At 35.9% G+C, this 22,962-nt stretch overlaps 1 protein-coding gene across 3 annotated transcripts; it reads right to left on the reverse strand.

Moving 5' to 3' along the window:
- Positions 1-1,483: 1,483 nt before the first annotated feature.
- On the reverse strand, positions 1,484-18,312 carry pou1f1 (POU class 1 homeobox 1). 3 transcript variants are annotated; one of them, XM_032567587.1, is made up of 8 exons: positions 15,021-18,312; positions 14,159-14,602; positions 12,363-12,524; positions 11,433-11,531; positions 5,453-5,713; positions 5,106-5,270; positions 3,942-4,002; positions 1,484-3,849 (listed from the first exon to the last, which is right to left on the reverse strand). In XM_032567587.1, exons 2-8 carry the CDS (start codon positions 14,292-14,294, stop codon positions 3,609-3,611), a joined length of 1,125 nt encoding a protein of 374 aa, XP_032423478.1. In that variant the 5' UTR covers positions 14,295-14,602; positions 15,021-18,312; the 3' UTR covers positions 1,484-3,608. The 3 variants fall into 3 exon arrangements, with proteins under 3 accessions (XP_032423478.1, XP_032423477.1, XP_032423479.1); XM_032567586.1 differs by having other exon boundaries at positions 14,159-18,312; XM_032567588.1 differs by having other exon boundaries at positions 12,363-12,515; positions 14,159-18,310.
- Between the last annotated feature and the right edge of the window lie 4,650 nt (positions 18,313-22,962).

Raw genomic sequence — 22,962 nt, forward strand, 5'->3', positions numbered from 1 at the left:
CAGACTCTATTCTACCAGTGTTACCTTGGACTGTCCAAATATTCTGCTGCTTATTTTCCCTATATATTTATTATTTTAATTTTGGCTGAAATGGCTCTTCGTACTGTGTCACTTCACTCTAAGTCAGTGAGCTGTGGTGATGATCATTACTGGTGAGGCATTGACTTTTCTAATGGAAATATCTAGATATATGCTTGACATATTATGGTAACTTGCTCAAGCATTTTGCATGGAATGAAATAATGCTTATATATTGTGGAGGTTGAGACAATTCAACAGAGACCCAAATAATGCATTTTGATCAACATGACAAAAGCAATTGAAAATGTAGGAAGAAGCAGAGAACTGAGCGTAAGTAACCTGTATGATGTCCAAAAGCTTTGCAATTTGTTGAAAGGGACAAGAAATTATATTTTTATGTGTACAAGTTGACAAATTGATTTGAAAATTGAACAAGTAGTTTTGAGAATTTCAATTCTGTTCTGAGAAATGCACCAACTCAGCGACCGAGAAAAACTGTAGTTTGGTTGTTGCTGACATCTAGTGTGAGTTTCATGTCAACACCCTTATTAGAAAAATGCTGAGAAAAATACTCACTTAAAATGTATCCCTGCTGTAAGCCCAAATTCCTACAAAATAAAGTTTGCACATTAATATATACAAAGAAAACGTTTTTATAGAAGTATCCTGACAAGCCAATGATTTTGGCTCATTTCTGTGTATATGGCAGCCTTTACCAACATTTCCATCATATGGTGCCATTACAAAGACAGTTTAAAGTACGCTGGAGGCATACCTGAAAATTACTAAATGCAATTATTTAGTAAGTGAATCAATTACAGTAATTCCAAAACCCTTATTTGCAATGCAGAGAGCAAACCAAGAAAGTTGAGCAACTGTTATTGCAAAAAGGATTCAAGTAAGTGATCATCACTTCTGCAGTGTGGTGATTGTTCAAGGTCAAACCTTTGGGTGCTGGGCTGGTGTCAGGACATCAATGGTGCAACTTCAACCCAAAGGAAACATCAAGAAGAAAACAATATTCCACAAAATGTATGCCAAGACTGCACTCCAGGGCTGGTTAAATGTTTTGTTTTCTTGTAACATCTGTGAAACTGACTGCAGAGATGAAAAACTATGAACCTCACCGTGAATCTTGTGTCATGCTGTGTGAAGTACCTGAGCACATTCTAGTCCGGGGATTGTCTCTTCTCTAAGGGAGTGGACTTACAATTTTAGCCAAAAACACTGCTATGAACAAATACTTCTAACAAAACATCGTCCAAGAGGAAAGTAGTGATGAACAATGTTTTCCCCAGCATGGTGGTGGAGCATGTTCCAGAGAAAAATGGATAACTGAGTGGCTCAAGGTCAAATATAGAAATTGCGGCTCATTGCCAGGGCGTTATTCAGATCTTAATCCCACTGAGAACCTTGCAATGATTTGTATAAACCTTATGCATTTTTTAATAAAAACCCTTTGAACTGATAAAATGTTTATTACCCACTCCTGTGTACCATAAACATACAGCATTGAAAGAAAAACGATTAAGCAAAACTGAAGCCATAAATCTGGAACAACTACATTTGTCTTAAAGGTTTTGATCATGACTGCACAGCCACAGAATAACTTGACTTTTAGAGCTTGTTTACAGACAACTCTGAAAAAAACAAAACAAAAAAAAAAACAAATAAAGACACCAGAATGGTTTGCACTGACAAGAAATTACATGCGTTCTTTAGTGAAAACAATATTTTGTTGCTTAAACAATATATATGAAACCTATGATGTGTTTCCTTCACAATAGCATTAGATATTTACATGGTATGACAGAAAGCAGGTAATACTGTCAATAATTTGCTGAGTTTAGCTTTGAAATTTCCTGCATTTTAACTATTCACACAATCTCACATGTATAGAAAGTTAAGAGAGACCAAAGACTAACTTATAAATTTGCAACACTACCCTTAGAGCCAGCATCAATAACACAAAGGCACTTTCACTCTTGCCAAAGAAGCTTTTCACCAACTCTCTTTAAGGCATAACTTGTCTTTAACTTTTCACACCCTAAGAATTGCATTGGCAGTCCATAACCCCGCTGCATTTAATTCCCCTGGCAGCACTCGAGTTATATAACCCAACATAAGTCACAACGGAAACAGTTTGTTCCTGAATTAAAGCGTCGGCTGGTTTTATTTACGAATCCCCACTCTGTCTCCCTAATGTGTGCATTGATTTGATAATAGAGCTGTAAAAACAAGACTTGGCACAGGTGATATATTTCATCATAACACTCAATTCACAGTTTGAACCTAGAGTGCATTCCAGTATCCATTACTCAGACAGACGGTTCATTTTACCAAAGGAGTACTGGACATTTTTGGCAAGAATAAAGAAACTGTCTATCAGTCTTGCTGAGATTTTATGTAACATATATATTGATCTCCTAAATCAATTTCAAGCTGGTCCAGACCGCAGTTACTGGCGCTTGATGTAAGTTGTAGTTACAGTAATACAAGGTCCAAACTGTCAGAGTTTGGACATTTCACATCAGTCAGTCCAACAGGGTCAGGGTCAGTGCTGGCTGATGATTCCCATTGTATGACACATCAAAGCAACACAAAGCAACAGCAAAATCAAAACATCACAGAAATAACAGACTAAAAAGCTCTGTACTGTCTAAAAGTTTGATATTTAACTCTAAATTGTCCATCAAATAAACAAATTGCAGCAAAACATGTTGACGCAAAATATTAGTTTTCAAATAAATAGGTTGTTGTCAAAATTTAAATATATATTATAGTTTGTTTTAACTTCAGCTACATTTTTTCAAGTACCGTAGTTTGATTAAGATAGGGCAAGACAAAACATCCGAATGAAGAACACAAACATGTCAAAAAAGAGATAGATGGAAATTTCATCAATATTTTTTTTCACTTTTTCTTGGAACAAATAAGCACAAGCTGAAGGACATGTTGTAGATTAAAGCTTTCAGAAAGGCACTCAGCTGAGGCACGGTGCCTTCAGAGAAAATCACATTGGGTGATTAGCTTTTACTGTTGTTCAATGTGGTTCAATTCAAATGAACTTCAACTGAAAAAAATAAATAAATAAATAAATAAAAAAATCAATCCTCAGTTGTGCAAAGCCGCTGGAGGCATACCTGAAAAGATTTGCTGCTGTAACAATTAAAGTTGGTTCTCAAAAGTATTAACTCAGTAAAGCTGAGAAAAAAACAGCAAAAAACATCTTGGAACAAAAAACTTGATGCCATTTGTTAAAAAGTGTGAATATAATTTGTCATTTTCCTTCCGCTTCATAATTTGGTACCATTTTGTGTTCTTTCTCGATGAAGAATATGTCGCATGAGGGTATGGATATTTTTTGCGAGGGATTGTTTAACTGAATTAATTTCTAATAGATTTCAGTACATTCATAGTTAATACAAGAAACACAAGGAATGTTTATTTTTTTTTACAAAGGTTTTCATAAATGCATCTCCATTCCTGCATGTTACTGAATTTATTACTTTTGGAACTGTCAGAAAAGTTATGGTCATAAAAAAGCCTCCGTCGCATTAGCTCAGAAGCCAATTTAGCGCTTCAGTTTACGTAAGTGGTCTTTGGGTTTTACTTATTTGTGTGAGACAGTTTGGATTGATTTTGGTCAAACAGGAGCTCAGGCTGAGACTTGTTTTGACACGTTTCTCTCTTTGGCGTCTGTTGCAAAACCACACTCGGACCACCTCCTTCTCCAGATGGAGGCCTATGGCTATCCGGGCTATTTCCTGAGAGGATGGCTTAGTTTTCTCCACAAAGCTTCGCTCCAGGGCCTCCTTAGCTCCCAGGCTGCAGAATCAAACAGGGAACAAAAAGCAGAAAGCAAAATCCTTAAACACTGAGTGAATTGGATGGTTTTACGTCATCCTCACAAAGTATACCTGATGGTTGTTCTCCTTTTCCTCTTCCGCTCATTCATTCCAGTTTTATCACTGTACAACGCTACAAGGAAGTCAAAGAGTATTTTGTCATTGAAGCTTATGAATGATTGAGAAAAACATTACAATTCTACAAAATTCAAGCATAGCTTTGTTCAAATTTCTCAATTAATTCTGTCGCTTCTCACTTTGACTGAATTAGTCTTAATTAATTAAACGTCAGTTGACTTAGCTCTCTCAAATAGCAGCAGATATTTGTTCTTTTTTAAATTCTGCTAAATAAATAAATGACTCATGTGAAATCAATCAACAGCAGGAATGAAACAAATAAGTTACATTTATGTCTGTAATTACATTAACCCAAAGAGAAACTTTTGACTATATAAGTAAGATTTCTTTTATCTCTTCAACTCAGTTATTTTTGTAGTCATGTAATTTGAAAATTATGCGTCCCTTTTTCAAACCTGATTTATCTATGAACATATTTAGACACTTACATACTGTTTCAGAACAGATTACTTTGGTTTATCTCTTAGCATTTACATTCTGCTGATACTCTGAGATTTCAACAAGAAAAATCTTTACTAGGATTTTTTTTTAAATCCCAGTAATATTCTTGCCATAGAAAGTTTCCAATACAATGTTTTAAATTGTTTTGCTGCTTTTCATATTAAAGCCTTTTTAAATCCATACTTTGCATATTTTTATAAAAAGTGAAAACAGTGTATTATTGGCTTCCACTTCGTACATATGAATTACTTTGTGTTGATCTATCACATCAAGTCTCAAAAACACACCAAACATATTTGCCACAACATGACAACATAAACAAAAGTGTGAGGGGTGTGAAGACTTTTCCCAGGTACTGTGTATATATTTATTTTGGATATCATACTTTTGAGATGTTGCATAATCCCTTTTCTTAAATGAAAACTAAGCTTCTATTTCAGATGTTGTCTTCTTGTTCATCTTCAGAAAAAAGCCATAATACACTGGTAAAAATGGAACAAGAACGTACTTTTTTAGCATCCCGTCCTAGTAATACCACTTATATAAAATACTATGGCAACAAATCAAAGGTGCAGGTTTAATGTTACTGGATAAAGATGACACCTACTGTAAATAAACACTGTATGGGGGATGATGGAGTGGATTTGTGTGACTCACCACCAGCCAGCTCAGCCTCGTCAAGCCATTTTGCCAGAATGGCCTTGAGTTTGCAGGCGTTCTTAAAGCTCAGCTGCAAATTTTCAAAGCGGCAGATCGTGGTCTGGCTGAACTCTGAGCCGTGCACTGCGGCAAGAGCCTCGCCTACATTAGTCTGAGTGTAGCCTGGGGTCAAAATAAAATAGAAACAGCAATGCCTCACAGAATGCAGTCATCTGTGGGGAAGCAAGATGATTGCCGAAAAGAAAAAAAAAAAAAAAACATCCAGAAAAAAATAAAAACAGAGCAGAACAAAACAAAGCAAAATTTAGATGAAGACATAGCAGGTTGTTGTAGGTTGTACTCACCCAGTTTGATCCGACGTATTTTGAAGTCATTAGCAAACATTTCCAGTTCACGTATCTGTGGGGAGTCCATAGGGGGAGCTTCTTCCTGCTCCCGCATCCCTTTCCGCTGTGCGTCACCTTTCACTTCTCCGCCGGGGCCCCCAGAGACCTCGTCGGCTGAAAGGAGTGTAGACGGCAGCGAGGAAAAACCGTGGCTTAAAGCACAAGAGCTGCTACTGAGTCCATGATCTGGAAACTTATATATGCAAGGAGTCAGAGAGCCTGCAGAGAGGAAAATATGACAGGAAGAGATGATGTAGTGAAGGTATGACACTTAGAGATGCCCAAAGACTGGCAGAAAGCTTCTGAAAGTTGTTAAGCCACAAGCCACCTTTGAGTTCTTGTTCATTCTATTTTGCAAAAATATCTCATTCTCAGTCTGTTTAAAATGTTTGAACAGCAGATTTGAACTTTAACTAGGTCATTCTAAAACATGAGTACATTGATCTACGGACTTCGACAGCCTCTGACAGGTTTTTCTCCTGCAGCGCCTTGTATTTATCTACTTTGTTTTATCGACTCTGGCAAACTTTCCTGTCTCTGCTGAACAAGCACATACACTAAGAATGATACTGCCACCACTACATGTGTCTCTAAAAAATTACTTGTCCTCTAAATGTTTACGGATCTTTAGAGTCTTTTATTGGAAACCAGGACTTGAGTTTCTTTTGCAAAACCTCTGAGAGGAATGATTGCAGTTTTATGAGCTTGATTGAATGTGTTTCTTAGATAAACACCTCATAATGACAATTTCCACCCTTTAGTGAATAGAAGGTTTAAACCTAATCAGCGCCTCCCTCTTCATCTTCTTTTCGTGAAACAGCATGTAGACTTAAGCTATCATTATTGCATCTACAGACAGGCACACACACAATCAGCGCCCACCGCTGTGCTTGTGGAGATATTTGTTGTGCGAAATTGGTTCTCTTTTTGAAGCTGCACACTTGGGTGACAGCTGAGCCAGTTCAATTTACTGATAAAAACAGAGTGCGGAGTCTGAACAAGGTAGTCTGTGACATGAGTGCTAAATTAATCTCAATGTATTTTTTAGGGGACCTGCTGAATAGCTATTCTTTTCCCTGTCACTTAGCACAATATGCTGAAGTTTACCGGTAATTTAACAAAACTCACCTTTGGCTTCAGGATTACCACGCACACATGAGTTCCCTGCTTGCACTTATCTTTTAAAACTGCATTCTGATGAAATACAAAAAAGAAAATCCACTGCTTCTATCAAATATTTTTTACCATAGCTGTTAAAATAAAGTACTTAAGAGTGGAGGTGATGGCTCTTGCTGGTAATTATGCATGACAGATTAATGACAGACATCTTCCAGAGAATCATGCAGAGAGGAATCAGATGCTATGATTTGTTTTGGCTTCAGAGAGAAACATGATGGCCAATTGTCTATGAAATGCATAATTCTAATTGTATGATAACAATTATAAAACCACTGATTGATCAATCTAATATTCTTACTGGAACAATTGCATAACTTTTATTCATGTCAGGACCATTTGAACATTATAACACCCACAGTGAGCAATGCGATACTTCCCCTTGTGTAAATGGGGACACAGTGCAAATTGTTACACAACAGCAAGCAAAAATGAAAATGTCAGCCTTTCTTTGTAATAGTTGGCTCATGGCACCAAGTCAGTTGTTCTACCATTTTATTTATATATAGCCAAATTTTATTGTAGTGCTGTTTCCCTTTTTTCATGTTGGCTTGATAATATAGCAAACATCTTTACTGATATTTGAAAATTAAAAGTGCAAATATTTTGAATGTCCACAGGGTTAAAATTGTGCATGTGATGCTTGGTTAATTGTCTATTAGCAACTAGAAAGAAATCTCACACTCTTTGTGACCATCAGCACGGTCTTGTAACAATCACTCCTATCATCCTAGCATGCCTCACCTGCCTCCCCTGACCGCACGTCACTGATCAGTATAGTTATTTGAAAAAAAACCCCATATATACACACATACACACACAGCCCCATATATATATATATATATATATATATATATATTTGCCATGACAGGAAAGTTTTGATCATGATTTTACCATAATGTATATGTATTATACCATACAACAATCCTGATATAATTTAATCAAAAATTAATGACAATTGTTTCATATGCAGTTAACCATAAAAAACAAAAATAAGAGTTAAAATGCAAAGTTAAAAACAGATTCGACTGATTTTGCTAAATGTCTGGCTGGCACTACAGACACACCTCGTAAAAAACAGCCACCTGCCAAGTCTTTATCAATTCTTTCCGTTCAGACACAGGAGCCTAACCCTGGAGCTATTCAGGGAGAGACAGGATATTGCCTGGACAGCATGCTGCCATCACATTACAATGCCTGCCTGTAAAATTATTGTTAAAAAGTGTTATCTAATGTATGCAATAGATAATCTATTCACAAAGGTGTGCTTTTGTACCGTGACAAACGTGTTTATATCACTGACATTTTCAAAATGTACTGTTTGTGCTATTATTCACACAATTTATGATATTACATCCAAACTGAATATTAGACAGCTTTACCAAATCAACATTAATCCTGATCAATGTCACTATGACCTTGTAACTTCAACACTTGTGGATGGATGGTTTCTCAGGCAGATAGATTTCCTATTTCCCACACATCTGATCAAGGCAAATTGTAATCTCTACTTAGTTGTGCCAAGTAGTGATTCCATTATTTACTAGTTACATGACCTCTGAGGCCAATTAGTTACAATAAATTTTATTTTGAGGTATCAAAATAAAGGTGGAAGGAATTTTTAACTGTATAACTTTTTAAAGACAATATATGTTTTTTCTTACCACTCATTTGTTCCCTATTCACATCTGCAATATAAAATTTCAAAGAAAATATTTGAAATTTTTGTGCTTGTTACTTGGTAAAATGTGAAAAGGTTCAAGAAATCATTATGATGACTGAAGCACTAAATTTAGAAACTGCTCCTACTGAATGGCTCTGTGCAACGAGCTCAACAAAAGAGACTGTGTTGCTTTCACCGGTTCTTTGCATTGTTCAGCGGAAACTAAATTCAAGTCAGTGCAACATCACAAAGAAGATAGTTCCTTTCTTTCTTGGGAAAAACTTTTCTTTTTCACCACAGAGAAACAAACAAAACAAAACAACTTTTTCTAGTTAACACACCTTAAGGTATTTTTTCCCCCCACACTGAGCTGGTAAGAGAAAGTGGACCTTTCCTTGGCTCTACCTAATGCATCCACTGATGTTCCCTGGGGAAACAGCTATGCTACAGCGAGCACGGTAGTTGTTTGTGTGCTATGCAGACATACCGGGCAGCAGTCACTCCCCACCACCCTCCCACCATTACACAAGTGGACTCACTGGCTGTATGTAGGCTTCTTGATAGCCTTTTTGCCAGAGATTTGCTCTTTCCTTAAGCAAAGCCAAAAAGCAGAAAAAAAATTGAAAGTGCACAAAATAGTCATTGCAACATCTACACTTGAATGCATATTCACAGCAGTTCTTTTTTTTTAATAAGGTTTGATTTTGTTATAGCCACTGCCTTATCAGACAGTACCTATTTGTTATCCTTCTGAATACTGGTTTTACTCTATGTCAGGTTTAACTTTCGTCCTTTCTTTAGCTCTGTTTTGCCAATCAGCTACAGTAAAGACGTAATAAGGTCTTTGACTTGACAGGATGGTGCACTGCAGGGGTAGCTGTAGAAACCTTTCATATATACTTCCAACCGGTAAAAACCTTTTGGTTAATGTATAATATTTCAAATGTATATCTGCCAGGTGTATGAATAATTTAAGGCTGAAGTCTTGCTCTTAAGTCAGAACCGCTGCATTGATCCATGAGTGTGTTCACTGAAAAGTGCATAATATGCATTACAATTCTACCCTTCAAATAAAAAGAAAAAATATCTAAACTGGGTGCACCGTGGTGAAAATGTTTCTAAGCTATAAGGGCTTAAAGATTGGAATAAGAGTGCTGAAGCTCCTTTCTAAATTCAAAATTTTAATATAAAATACCTGAAATGACAAAAAGAGCTAAAATCTTTTCTCCAGAAAGAATTAGGAAATGATTTGTTCTCAATGTTATGCCAGTTGATCTGCTCTGAGTTCCCAAATAGTTGCAAATATTTTCTAAACTTATATTGACATGAGCAAAATTTGAGATAGTCAACATTATTTTCCATTATTCTTGCATTTAACACCCATCAGTATTATGTTTTGCCAACTGATTTAATTACTACTAACGAAACAATTTAAGGCCATATATTTCACCGTAACGTATACTTTTATTTGTCTTGGTAATTCACTTTAATGAATTACTGTAATTAGAAAAGGTCCTAAGTCTCATGTGTAATTTAATTTAATGGGATTAAGATTTTTTTGAAGATTTTATATTACAACCTTTTCCACTTGATTGTTTTTCAATTTACTATTGAGTCAATTTAGCACTATCAAAATAAAAAAGCTATCACCTCTGATCAAAATAAAGTAACACTGAAGCTGCTGTCATTGCCTTTGACTTTATGGTAGCATACCTGCAAACATATCTTACATTTTTATTACATCAGTCATATTTTTTAACTAATGCCTGGCCATCTTGGAATGAAATTCCAATGTTCTACATACTGCTAAGAATGCTCCTGGCAGTTCTTTCAGCAGAACAAACAGCAGAAAGCTCAGAATGCTGTCAATCAGAGTCAGCAGTGATTCAGCATGCCTGAATCAGCGCAGACAGAAGAAAACTGCACAGCTAAAAAACAGCAAAAGGGACAAAAAAGACCCTGCTTAGTATTCTATGATAACTCGTGCTACACATACTTAAATTTTTCCATTGTTAATGCAAAAAAAGAAAAAACTAACAATAATTTGCATATCTGAGGCTCAAAAAGGTCTTGTTTTTTTATCTGACAATTTTCACAAGTTACAATACCAACTCTATATCCTTTTTTGAGCCATAAATCTCTTTGAGCAAATTGAATAAAGCCTCATTTTTGTGATTCATGAGAGGTGACTATCCACACCAAAATCCCACTTTAACGCTTCATTCACATCTCATTACATTCCTTACTGATATTTCTTTATGATGTGGCCTGTCAGTCCACCTAATGGTAATACTTATTTCATCTCATGCGAATCAATATCTTTTTGTGCTGACAGGTATTAATCCAAATACCTTCATTTTGTTCCTTTCTTTAAAGGCTTTCTTTAAAGACAACAAAATCTACACAGGTTTATCTTTAGTGGCCTGATTTCGCCATTTATTCCCTTGCCAGAAGAAAATCTAAGATCATTGAAGTGACAAATTAGTCTTCCTTCCTCCCAGTGGTACAGAAGGTGTGCCTCTTTAATTTCATCTTAATGTCCTTTAAGCACAGTCTTTGACAGCATAAATGGATCAATACTGTCAAATTGTTCCAGACAGACAATGGATGTTGCTAAGATAGACCTCAAATAATTAAAGCCATTAGCTTAGGAAGTAATGTCAGAAGCAATAGAAAACATTGTCAACAAATGTAAATTATTTTCAGGGAACAGGCTTCTTTGGGTCTGAAATTAAACAAATTATGAAAAGTTATATTCTAAACATATATAAATCTTCTTTAGAAATTTGAATGAAACATTGTTTCTAGGAATACAAAGAGTTAAAACCTGTATTGAAACTTTTGCTCCTGCTGACGGCAAAATACCTCAGCTCCCAAGAGGATTAAAAGGAATTATGAAGACATTTGTCAGTTTTGGTCAGCTGCAGCACCAGGTTGTTCAAAAAATGGTAATAAAGTCCTGAATTAATTTTATCTGACAGCAAACTTGAAACTAATCACAAAGTAAACACATTTCCTGCCTAATTTAATGGAATTAGCTTGCAAGCAAGGGAATGTGTGAATGTGCGAGCGTGTGCAGAGTGTGGATCTGTTCTTTACCTTGTAATGGATTTGCAGCACTCACCATGTTGGGGTGAGGGACGCCACAGGTTTGCAGGATACGTGTCTGAGATATACTAGCAGAAAGCATCTCCTGGGCTACAAGGAAAAGAAGCACGCAATATCTTATTAGAACTAATAAAATGCAATTGTGGATAAATTCAATGTAATCTGGGTTAATCAAAATCTATTTCAACATTGCAATATACGACAAATGTTTAGCAAGTTATTGTTTTTCTAGTTGATGTAAAAGTTGATGTACAAGGGAAGGAAATGAAATTCCAAGATTTGGGTATGAAATTGGGGTACAAACTTGCAAAGGGGTGAATTGACCTGTTGTCCTTGGTGACTTGTCCAGCCTTCCATTGTTAAAAACTTTCATTATCTTTTTTTCCAAGTTTAAAAATGTTTAAGTAGAAGCTGTGCCATATTATCATCATACCAAATCTTTTACGCATTATATATACCCACAGACACTCTGATTAACTTAAACAAAGTAAGGTACAAGTTTAAAACTGCCTTTGTTAAATAAATGGTTATGGGCTGACACTAATTGGGTCACTAATATGTAATTCTTCTGCATTGAACAAATGCAGTCAAATTAAACATTTTCGTGTGAGTCAAGACTGAGACTTCTCAAACATCTTTGCCATGAAGTGTGGAGGGTGTCATCATGCTACAATGAGTTACTTTCTAATGTCATACAATTTATTGCTTCTGACAAAAACACTTATTTGAGTTAACTGTCTACTGGATCGGTACATAGCATTCTTTACAGTATGACTACGCTAACTGAGTTGTTATACTGCATATTGACCATTTTTGCATTAGGATAAAACTGGTGTAAAATAACAGCGTACATTTTTCCTGTTTTTGCTGATTTACTAACCAAGAACCCTAATTTGACGCTCTTTGACCTCATTTGCTCACCTGTCATCATGCCGTAGGTTGCTTGCTGGTTGCTGTAATGGCAGGGGGTGACTGGGTAATGCAAACTTGGAGGAGCATTACTGAGGGCATTCCCAAGAGAGGAAGTGGACAGGTGCATGTGGGACCTCTTAGAGGTCTGACCCAGGGACAATCCTGACGATACTGATGCAGAAAACCAAGAAAAAACAAAATCTTTTTTATTTCCCATACAGAAAACAATGGTTTAAATACAGAAGCATTCAGCTCATTCACTAAATGTTGCCATGTCACTGATGTCTGATAATTTACAACACACATAGAAATGTTAGACTTTGATAGACAATTAGAAAAATGTCATATATTAAACTTACATTTTCACGTGATGTTGAATAAGATTGAATAATGTATCAAACAGTGACTTCATAAAAATTGATTTTTTTCATGTTTTTCCTCTGGATTCAAGTTGAAGTTGTTTTCATTCAAAGGGTTATTAGTCATATATAATTATAACATCTGTCCTAATTGTCTGGTAAGAGAAGGGAATTGTTTTAATAAGTTGTCCAGTTTACCCTACTCCAGAAATAATAGGCATTACAAGGATTTCTGAGCTGTTTTACTGATTTATTAATCATTGTCTATACTGCTGTGGGATGATGCTGGGAGGAATACAGATTTGGTGACAAAACAAGACACATGCTTTGATGATGGCTTTTAGCAAAAGCTCCGATTTGCATGTCGCTGTAAATGATCTTGCTAACCACATAATTATTCATGGTTCATCTTCAGGCAGTTTTTTTTTAGCTCACTCCAGGCACTAATGAATGCTCACTGCCATTGTTAAGATCAACACAAAGTACTAATGGCAATGTGTTTCAGTGAAAACAAAGATTAAATACAGTACCATTTTTTGGCTTTCTGACTGGTTTTACTTATATGTGTTTAACCTGCATATGATTTTACATGTTCCGTTTCTGCATCTGTTACGTGAACATGTTCTGTATGATCTCATCCCATCTCTTGTGAGTCTTTAAAATGTGTTTTTTCCACAATGTTCCGTCATGAGAAAGAGTGTGGGGAGATTGTAACAATTATCCCCAGATTGCTGGGCCAAAGTAACATATTAGATACATTTTTCATGATTAAATTCAGATTTTGAAAAAAACAAAAAACAAAAAACAAACAATAAAAACATCATTCCTAGTTTTTCTCATTCTTCAAGGAGCCCAAAGTTTTATTTAATTTACTGGAAAAAATACGTTTTGATTAGACTTAAACACTTATGTATGTCTTAAATTGCCAATAGATAATTTAAGAATTAAATCAAGTAATATTTACAAATAAATTCAATAAACCTTTATTACGATAAAGAATTTTATCTTATTATTTCTTAATAGGCATTAACGGACAAAGTGCCATGTAACCTCAGGTTTATAGGAATTATCTTGACCCCAACATGTACTTGTGATAACAGTTATGATTAGTTAGATATGCCTGAAGGGATGTCGATGCTCAGGAAATCAAATGTTCATACCTTTCCTGGAGGAGAAGGATTAGAGTGATTGTTCTTGGCCTTCACTGCCACAGCTGGGATTTAGCATCTCAACAACACAATGTGGATTAAGGTTCATGTTAATTACACTTTCAAAAGCTTTGCTGCGAAGCGTTTTTGTAAGCTTTTCTTGTTTAAAAAATTATAGGAGCTTAAAAGACAAAGACATCAATTGAGCAAAAAGAATTTAGAGATAATCCTATCAATAGAAGTATCATCTCAAAGAAAGCGCATAACAAGTAGGAAGAACATTTTGGACTTGATTTACCTGCAGAAACCATACTGTGAGCATGGGATGTGGCTGGTAAACAGTCACCGGTGGAGCCATGGTGCATGAGGATTGGTAAGGGTGAATCGCCTGCCAGCGGGTTGAAGGGATCAGCACCAAATCCCTGACACGCCATGTTTCTTTGGCTTTCTTTAGCAGTCTTAGTGTTAACTGATGTTTGTCTCTTTAAAAGCTTTCTTCCCTTTAAAGCACAATAACTCACTTTATTTGGTCTTGTTTTCCATTGATGTTTTCTTCTCTAAATTGCATTCCTAAAATCTGTCATCTTGCCTTCTTTCTTGAGATTCCGTCTTGTCTTCTTTGGCCCCTCTCTTGTTCGGCTGTCTTTTTCTGGCTGCGTTAGTTGTCTTACACCTCGAGTATGGTCTTCTTTTCTTGTCCTTTTTTCTCTGGCTCAGTCAAGCATGCATCTCCCTTGAGGCACTTGGGAATAGGAGAGTAGAAAACTGCGAGAGGTTACTTTTTTTTTTTTCCTTTCAGCAACTCTGCCAAAACTCTTTAAAGTTTTAAGCAGAACCCTACCCTCAAACGAGGTGAATACCAAAATGGTTCATGTTCGATTTAAAATCACTGTTACACCTGCTGAAATGTGAGTCTCCTCTAATGAGAGCTAAACAATGCAGCCCTGCTGGTTTGTTATAACCTTCGTCGATCAATGGAAGTCAGCATCTGTCATGCCCTCAGCATTTTTCTGCCCTAGTCTACTGCAGGTATTTATATCCCACCTACATCTAACCAACCCCTCTCACAACCTATGAGATTCCCCGTTTCCTGTCTAGCTGCTCTCCCCCCACCTTTCAATTCTATGTCAGTGCTGTAATTGCTTGTTGTTTGTACTTACCTATGTTCTTCTCATCCCATTTCCAAATCCAGGATTAGGGTACAGAGCTGCCGAGAAACCTGATCTCCTCTTCCCCTCTGCCTCTTTACCTCCGTCTCTTTCTGTCTCCATGATTACAAGATTGTGAAGAAACAATAGCAAAGTAAAGCAAACACAAAAACGCTATAGTTTCTTAATGTTTATTTGGAAATACAAGTTAGCAAATGACATTGGTTGAAATTTCTACTACGCATAGAAGTAGAGTTCGAAATGAATTCAGTTCCCTGAACATATAAACCTTAAATCAGAGCATCATTTACAACTTGTTTTGTTTGTGAAGTAATAATCTTCATGTACCAGTAAAGGAAGAGCATGGCCACCTAAAGCTTGTTCAGAATGAAAGATCTGAATTCTTAGTGCTTTAAAAAAAAGGTTCCAGACCTTATTTGTATAACCTCATAATAGTTTTCATACACTGAACATTTACAGATATATTTTTTGTTATAGTCACAAACATCAATGTAATTTATTTACGTTTTCATGTGCACAGACTGAAGCATTTTCTCTACTGCTTTGCAAAATGACTCAATTCTGTCAGATTAGATGAAAAGCAACATTCTTCGTTCATCTCCATCAATTTCTACTACTACCTACTTTCACATTCGGTGTCATCACAACAGATATTTTGCATGTTAATATGTCTCCTAAATTGCTACTGGAAAGTAGCAACCACAATTTTCTCCATAATTTTCTTAACAAACTTCTGAGAACATGACAGAACAACTGTATTTACTATGAAATTATATTACAGAAAGGCAGACTTTCTTTTATTAATTATGCAATTTCTGAAGACAATTCATAATAATCAAGAGTATTGATTGAATTAGGGGTATGAGAATAAAGGGGTTGGGACCAAAGCACACCTCAAGTTTCATATTTTTACTTTATATAATTTTTAAGACAATGACTTACCTTAGCACCACTTCACAGATATGCACTATTACATTGTACACAAAGGTTTGTGCCCTGAGTGTGAAATTTTTTTGAAAGTTTCACTGTAGCATCTTGATGTTTTGACTTGTTTAAAGCTGTGTAATTAATGTCTCTGTCCTTCAGGTGTACTTTAACTCTTCCAACCCCGTTCCATTAAATTTCATCAATGGGAACATCAAAGTAGGTGCTTAACACTAAGGTATACTGTAGAGTTTATGATTGAATTCATAATGTAATTACAAAATGAGAGTTAACGTAAATGATGAAGGTCAAGTTTGGGCTTTCAAAAACAGTTTGTAGGACTGATTGAACCTAATAATCCCATTTGATTGCACAAGATACTAAGAAAGGATCTGTCCACTCTGCAAAGCTGCAGTTTTACTCTGCTCTCATGTTAGCACATATGAAGCCAAGTTTTTAGAATATATTTTTAAGAAGCGAAATATGTGCTGCAAAACTGTGGAATCTAGCATTACACCTGTGTAAAAGACTCATGTGTGGCTTCCATCTGGGGATAATGATCTCAAACATGTCAAAATTCCTTATGATTTATCTCTGCAAGTGCAGGCAAGGTGTTTGTCATATCCCCTTCATTTTGTGAGATTAATATAGAGTAAGATCTGTGGATAAACCTTGAAAAAGCACTTCATGCAAATGCAGAAGGATTTGAAAGTTAAAGTCAAGGATTACATGTTCCTGCAATACAGGTGACAATCCTTTTATTATCATTTAAGACGTGTTACGAAGAAATTACAATCCAAGTATCCAAATGTCTTTATTGCTACTTTTGAAATGGTAAAAGCTAAAGCTAACCGCCAATTTAGCTTGAAATACTTTTGTTCAACTTTTGAACAACTTTGACGAACACGTTCCTTCAACCACACACCTTGACATGTCTTGCGGGAGCTTTGGGACATTAATTGCCTCTGTTTTTGTTGCAAGTTGATGCAGACTGACCTGGAGTTCTGACCTCAAAGAGTCCAAACCAAAACAGAGTTACTGTTCGAGAAGATAGGTCACAATTACCATTGTTTCAGAGCGGTGTGTGTGTTGTGCTTTGGATGCAGAGAGCTCTAGGTAAAGACAATGGGTCTCATCAGTGTGAATAGAGGTTAATCTGAAGAGTGTGACCACCATGCGCATTCTGTTTTGTCTGTATTTGTGTTTATCCTTAGCTCTGCTTCACTATTGTAGGTGTAGGTGGGCACCAGGTGGAAAATAACTAGTGGGTGGCAGGCACGATTCAGCTTGCTTAAGTGCATGCAAATTTAGAGAGAATGCACTAACAATGTTCTTCCATGGAGTAGGACCTGACACAGATTATCTTGAATGAGTTTACTCATCTTTTTAATCCCCCCAAAATGAGCAAAATTAGTGATGGGAGAAACTCTTAGCTTGTGTTGTTTCAAATTTCCATTTATACATCATAAATGGAGGTATCAACCAAATAAATATGGAATACAGTCATTTTTGCCACAGAATTTTTTATTTTTTATTAAACTCCAATATTTTCAGAATTTAACTAAACAAAACAATCAAAAAACAAAAACTAAGCACTATTATCTTTGAATAAGCCAAAGCTGAATCTAAAGTGTTACAAAAACAACTGACTGTGATGATGATACAAAAGATATCTCACCAATACCAGAATCATCCTTAAAATAATTTTTCTCTGTCTACTTTGTCTAAGCCAAGAACTCCCACTCAGGCTGTAGACCAAGGTCCCAGCTGGTGAATGCATGACTATTTGTACACTGTGAGAGAAAACCATCATTGTTTTAAACAAGTTTAATGCAGAAGTTATATTCTAATTCTTATCTGAGTTTTCACAGAAAAAATGATCATTCAGAGTCTGTAATAAGTAAATTTTGGATGGCAGACGTATTTGAGCACCAAGAGATTGGTGACCAAAATCTCACAATTTTCAGCTTCATCAGTCCTGACTGGTCACCTACCAGTCAGAAGCTCAAAACTGCGACGTTTTTTCTTTCTTGAATCCATGAATAAACTATATTGAGCTCCTGCCAGCTGGTGCAGACAACAGTACTCTTCATTGTAGAAGCTGCTACAGAATGAAGATTCATACTTTGCTCTTTTTAGTATCAGTGACATGTTTAAAATGAAGTCAGGGGAAATACCACGGCGAAAGAAGTTATTTTAAAGGGGACATTGATTTCTCCTCAACAATTTGAAACTTGAAGGTAAGAGAGATCCGGTTTTCAGAAAATAACAGGAAGGCTGTGACAAAAGTTCTCTGGGTCTACCATTTGGAACTTTGTTACATAGCTTGCTTAATTTAGAAAGGTTAGCTGGGTTTTGTAAATCTAATTAAGATAAGAGTTGGATTCCATTTGTGTAATGCTAGGCACTCTAATTGTGGTAATTAGTAAAGTATAAGAATCTAAAGTTTGTTTGAAATATTCCATCTGAAATAATTTGTGTTAAAGTATTTGTAAAATGCTGCTTTGCAATAACTGATTTATCTGAAATTTGTGTTAGTTTCTTAGTGTCTATTCTCTGATAACTAAGCAACTGCTCATTGAAGGAGCACTAGAAAAATAGTTTTCTAATATATTTTTCTGTATTATGGTACTCAAGGAAAACTCGGGATAAGCCAAAAATGGGTATTGGCAGGTTAAATGTGTTGAAAATTGGAAATTAGGCACAAAACGTTGAAAGTGAACTGTTTTCATAGTGAACTGGTTGAGTGAGCATGACTGAATTGTCATCTCTCTGTGTGGATGAATAGTAATTTTATATTCAGGAAGATTTATAAAGGAAGATTTATAAAAAAAATATTATCAGCTCTAAATTATTAAAGAGATATTTTTATTTTAGTACTTTTTATTTTATTTTAGATATGTCCAAAGTGGATTATGGAATATTAAATGGCATGATCAAAATATTTTAGAAAAAAAAATTGGTCAAAGATTACATACATGCAATGTTTTTTTTTTTATCTTCAAAGATTAAAATCCTTGCAAATGCTGTGAAGACTGTAAAAGTCTCAAATGCGTGTACACCTCTAGAAAGTGTTTTTCTTTAGCCCTTTTAGACAATATTCTGAATATTCTGAGGTACGGTGAAAACCCAGGTAATCAAAGAATAGGATTGCAAAAAAGCCAAAGCTTTCCCATGAAAACACAAGAATACACTTCTGCACAAACCAACACACATGTGCATATACAGACCCTAAACCCAATTAGTGACGAGACAAAGAGTCAAAGGGGTTCTCTTAAAGCACCTGTCCTATATCACCCCCTTCTTCACTTACACACACAAACACGCCCATGCACCCCCCCCACGCCCACGCACACACTTTTAAGCATGCACTCACACACCCAAATGTAAATTTTCAGCATTCACAAATGAACAATTTCTCTATTCTTTTCTACAAATAAAAAATATTATCCATCCTGCATCAACTGAGGTGCACACAAATTTATTCTGCACCACCCAAACATACAAAGTCACAAAAAAGAAAGCACATATCCTTTCACTGCTCCCACTACTGCAGTGGGAACAGTGCTGGGTGACACATTCTCACAGGTATCACGTCCATGCTTCCAGTGTGCCAGGTGTGTTTGCCCGCGTCTATGTGAGCGACAACAACAGAGTTCCTGCAAAATGTGATGGCACAACCCAGCGGGGTTCATTCTGGTGTGCATGTGCAGGACACTGTGCTTGTGTGTGCCTGCTGTCTGCTTGGAGAAGACAGTCTTAAACTCCTTCTGTTATCACAGGGTTAGTTTTAATTCACCTTTGCATGGTATCAGCCTGAGAACAATGTGAGAAAAAGACCAGATGAATATGTTTATGGCCAGCCTCAGAACATGTTCAGCAGACAGTGCATGTACGGCAAAGAGGAAATTCACTGAATAAAGAATGCTTCTAACAATATACCTGAAAATAGGCACATTATAATGAGTTGTATTATTTCTGGGATCAGCGATACAATAAAGAATATAAAATCAAATAGTTGTTCATTTAGCAACAAAAAATGTAAGCAAAATAATCATTATGGGAATCATTGTGGAAATTGTAGTGTTCATGGTTATTAGCATTTTAGAAAAAAAATCACTGTTTCTCTCATCTGAACAGAGTCCATTCTTCAATGTTTGCTGTGTCCCATTTATAGCTTATGGCAGGCCTTAACCCTTTCATGCATAGTGGTCACTACAGTGGACAGCTATCTAAAAGCCATTTTCTTGTGCTTCCTGTGGATTTTTATGTTATAAATGCACACAGACCACTGAAGTGGACACTAATGCATCATAAAATATACCATCAACTACTGGCCATCAGCTGCAAATGCAAGAAATTATTTTTGTTAAATACAATATGGCCGACAGACAAAAAAGCATGAGAACCGACCCGGTCCCTCCTTCTACTGTAGACGACTCTTGCAAGTAAAAAAAATATTGTGACATCAGATAACCCCTAAGGAACAATACTACTGATGTATTTTTCAAATAACAACTTTGTATTTGGACAAAATTACAATTGATCACATAAAAAAATAAAATAAAATAAAAATTATTTTTACAAAAAAATGTTCCTACCTTTTTTATGCCTTAAGAAAAGAATTTTAAAAAATGGAAAAAAAATTCTGACACAAAGGATCATAATTCATGCATCAGAGGGTTAAGGTCCAAATGTGCACAGATAATAGCTGTATCAGCACGGGATTCTTGGCTGTTTGTCTTATTGATGCTCTCCTGGCCTGGCTTGTCAGCATTGTTGGACAGGTAAATTTAGGTAGATTTATTATTGTGCTCTACAAGTTTTCATTTTAAGGAAATAGACTAATTAGTGCTCTGTGAGTTTTTGGAATATTGATATTATTATGGATATCATGGATATTATATATTATATCAGTTTTTGCGTTTTAAGGCTTTTATTCATTGATATTGCCCTAAGTGGGACCATACACGAATACACACCTCAATTACAATCAATTTCAGCAGGTTTATAGTGAGGCCATTCATGAAATGAATAAATCAAGGACTAGAAAAAAAACAACTTGATTATAGATATCAGGATTTATGTAAATCACTTTTTTCTAATATTTGACATTTAGCTTTGACATTCAGAACGTGAAACAGTTTATGTAGACTTCAGAGTCCAAAACGCCAAGGTGCAGACAGTTAATGTCACTAAGAAACAAGAGAGTAAGACTAATATGGTCTTACTCTCAGCTGAATTCGAGACAGAATTGTCACATAGTTTATATAGCACTCATTGTTTCTCTGTCTGTAACAACCTAGCTCTTCAAAAACTTTAATAACGAAGCAGCTTTTTGGGTGCTGATTGACAGAGAATCAGAGACAATGAAGCATCAGGTACATGTAGTAAAATGAAGGTCAGTTCGGCATTGTGGCATCACACATGACAAATGAGGATGTTTGGCTTTTATGCATCAAGTATTTAGATACGACAGATTTTAGTTTTTATGAATCATTGTGTTTATTGTAATTTAGTTTCTTTTTTATGTGCTTTGCTTTGCAAAGGATATGAGTTTTTAAAAAAAACACAAGTATGTTATCTTGGTGGCTTTTAGATAGAAGCTGACAGTATTATGACGTATTGTCATAAGGGACAAAACCTTGACCCAAGTAACAATGTTTAACAGCCTTTTGATGAAGGCTGATTTTAACAGCAAATAAACTTACACTAGATCACTAGTTAAATTTTATATCCAGGATTTAAAAAATCTTATTGATAGATGTATTTACAAAATTCTGATGAAAAATTGAATTCTAAGCCTTTGCCACAATGTAAAGTCAAACATTTTCTGTTAACAACTCCAAATTTCTAAAAAGAAAAAGAAAACAAACTTTTTTACTGACCCTTTTATAGTGTGAGATCTTTTCATCATACAACATGAACTTTATTGATTTACTCTGGAACACTTTCTACACTTTCCATTTTACCCAAGCAACCGGTGACTGCAGAGAGGCAAGGATGAAACTGAGATGCCTGTTTTTCACTTTCTGCCTCCATTCATTATGCAGAAGGGAACACAGAGGGAAGTATGTTGGACGCTAGAATACATCATGGCAGAGGTCAGCTCTCCTGATGAATATCAAGCAAACCTTCTGCAGCGTTCCTGCTGCCATCTGCCCGGAGCTGAGCCTGACTCACAAATGCCGCCTTGAACGTATCACAGAGGGCTAATTTCATCAACATATTCAAAAAACCCCATTCGAACCACAAAGGTTAACCGTGCAAAGCGGGAAACTGGAGCGGGTTCTGGATGTGCTCTCCTTGGTTCTCACAGATTACAATCACTCTTCATTAGGCAAATGTCAGCTTCAGATATTTGTGAACTAAATGACAGTTTACCAGTTATTTACAAATTCTGGCTCAACATTGAGGGACAGCACTAATTTGCTTCCAAGAACTTTCCACTATATATTGAGATTTTAACAACTAAAACATTTGTTGTAGCCAGAATCCAATCTGACTTAGACTTGTCTAAAAAAAAAGATGGTGCAAAAGAGGACTTTTACACTTCTACGGATATTGGCAAACTAACCCTACAATCCTTGGATGAGAAAACCTGGAAAGTACTTTCAATTGGAAAGAACTTTGTCTCATCTGTCTTTGTCTGATCTGCTGAAAAGGTTAGAAACACTGCAATCAAATGGACAAAGCATTTGCATTTCCTTGCAAACAACTAGACAGGTGCAAGTATTTTTCTGCAAAACTGCATTGAAAAGGCTGAGCAAGGAAAGCAGTCAAAAGCAACAAGCCACAAAACCAATGTCAAAAATGATAATAACGTTATAGACCTACTGTGGAACTCCATCTGAGGTTTCTGATCATTGCAATTCCCTGGAACCTAACATCCAACCAGAGTCTCTGCCACGAGCTCACTCAGTATTGCTTCTGAAAAACACACTAACGCTATTAGACTTGCTAAATATATTTATTACACCGCGTATTGCATGTTTAAAGAGACTTTTAT

Source organism: Xiphophorus hellerii, chromosome 7 (assembly GCF_003331165.1).
Source record: "Xiphophorus hellerii strain 12219 chromosome 7, Xiphophorus_hellerii-4.1, whole genome shotgun sequence".
NCBI classification, from domain to species: Eukaryota; Metazoa; Chordata; class Actinopteri; order Cyprinodontiformes; family Poeciliidae; genus Xiphophorus; species Xiphophorus hellerii.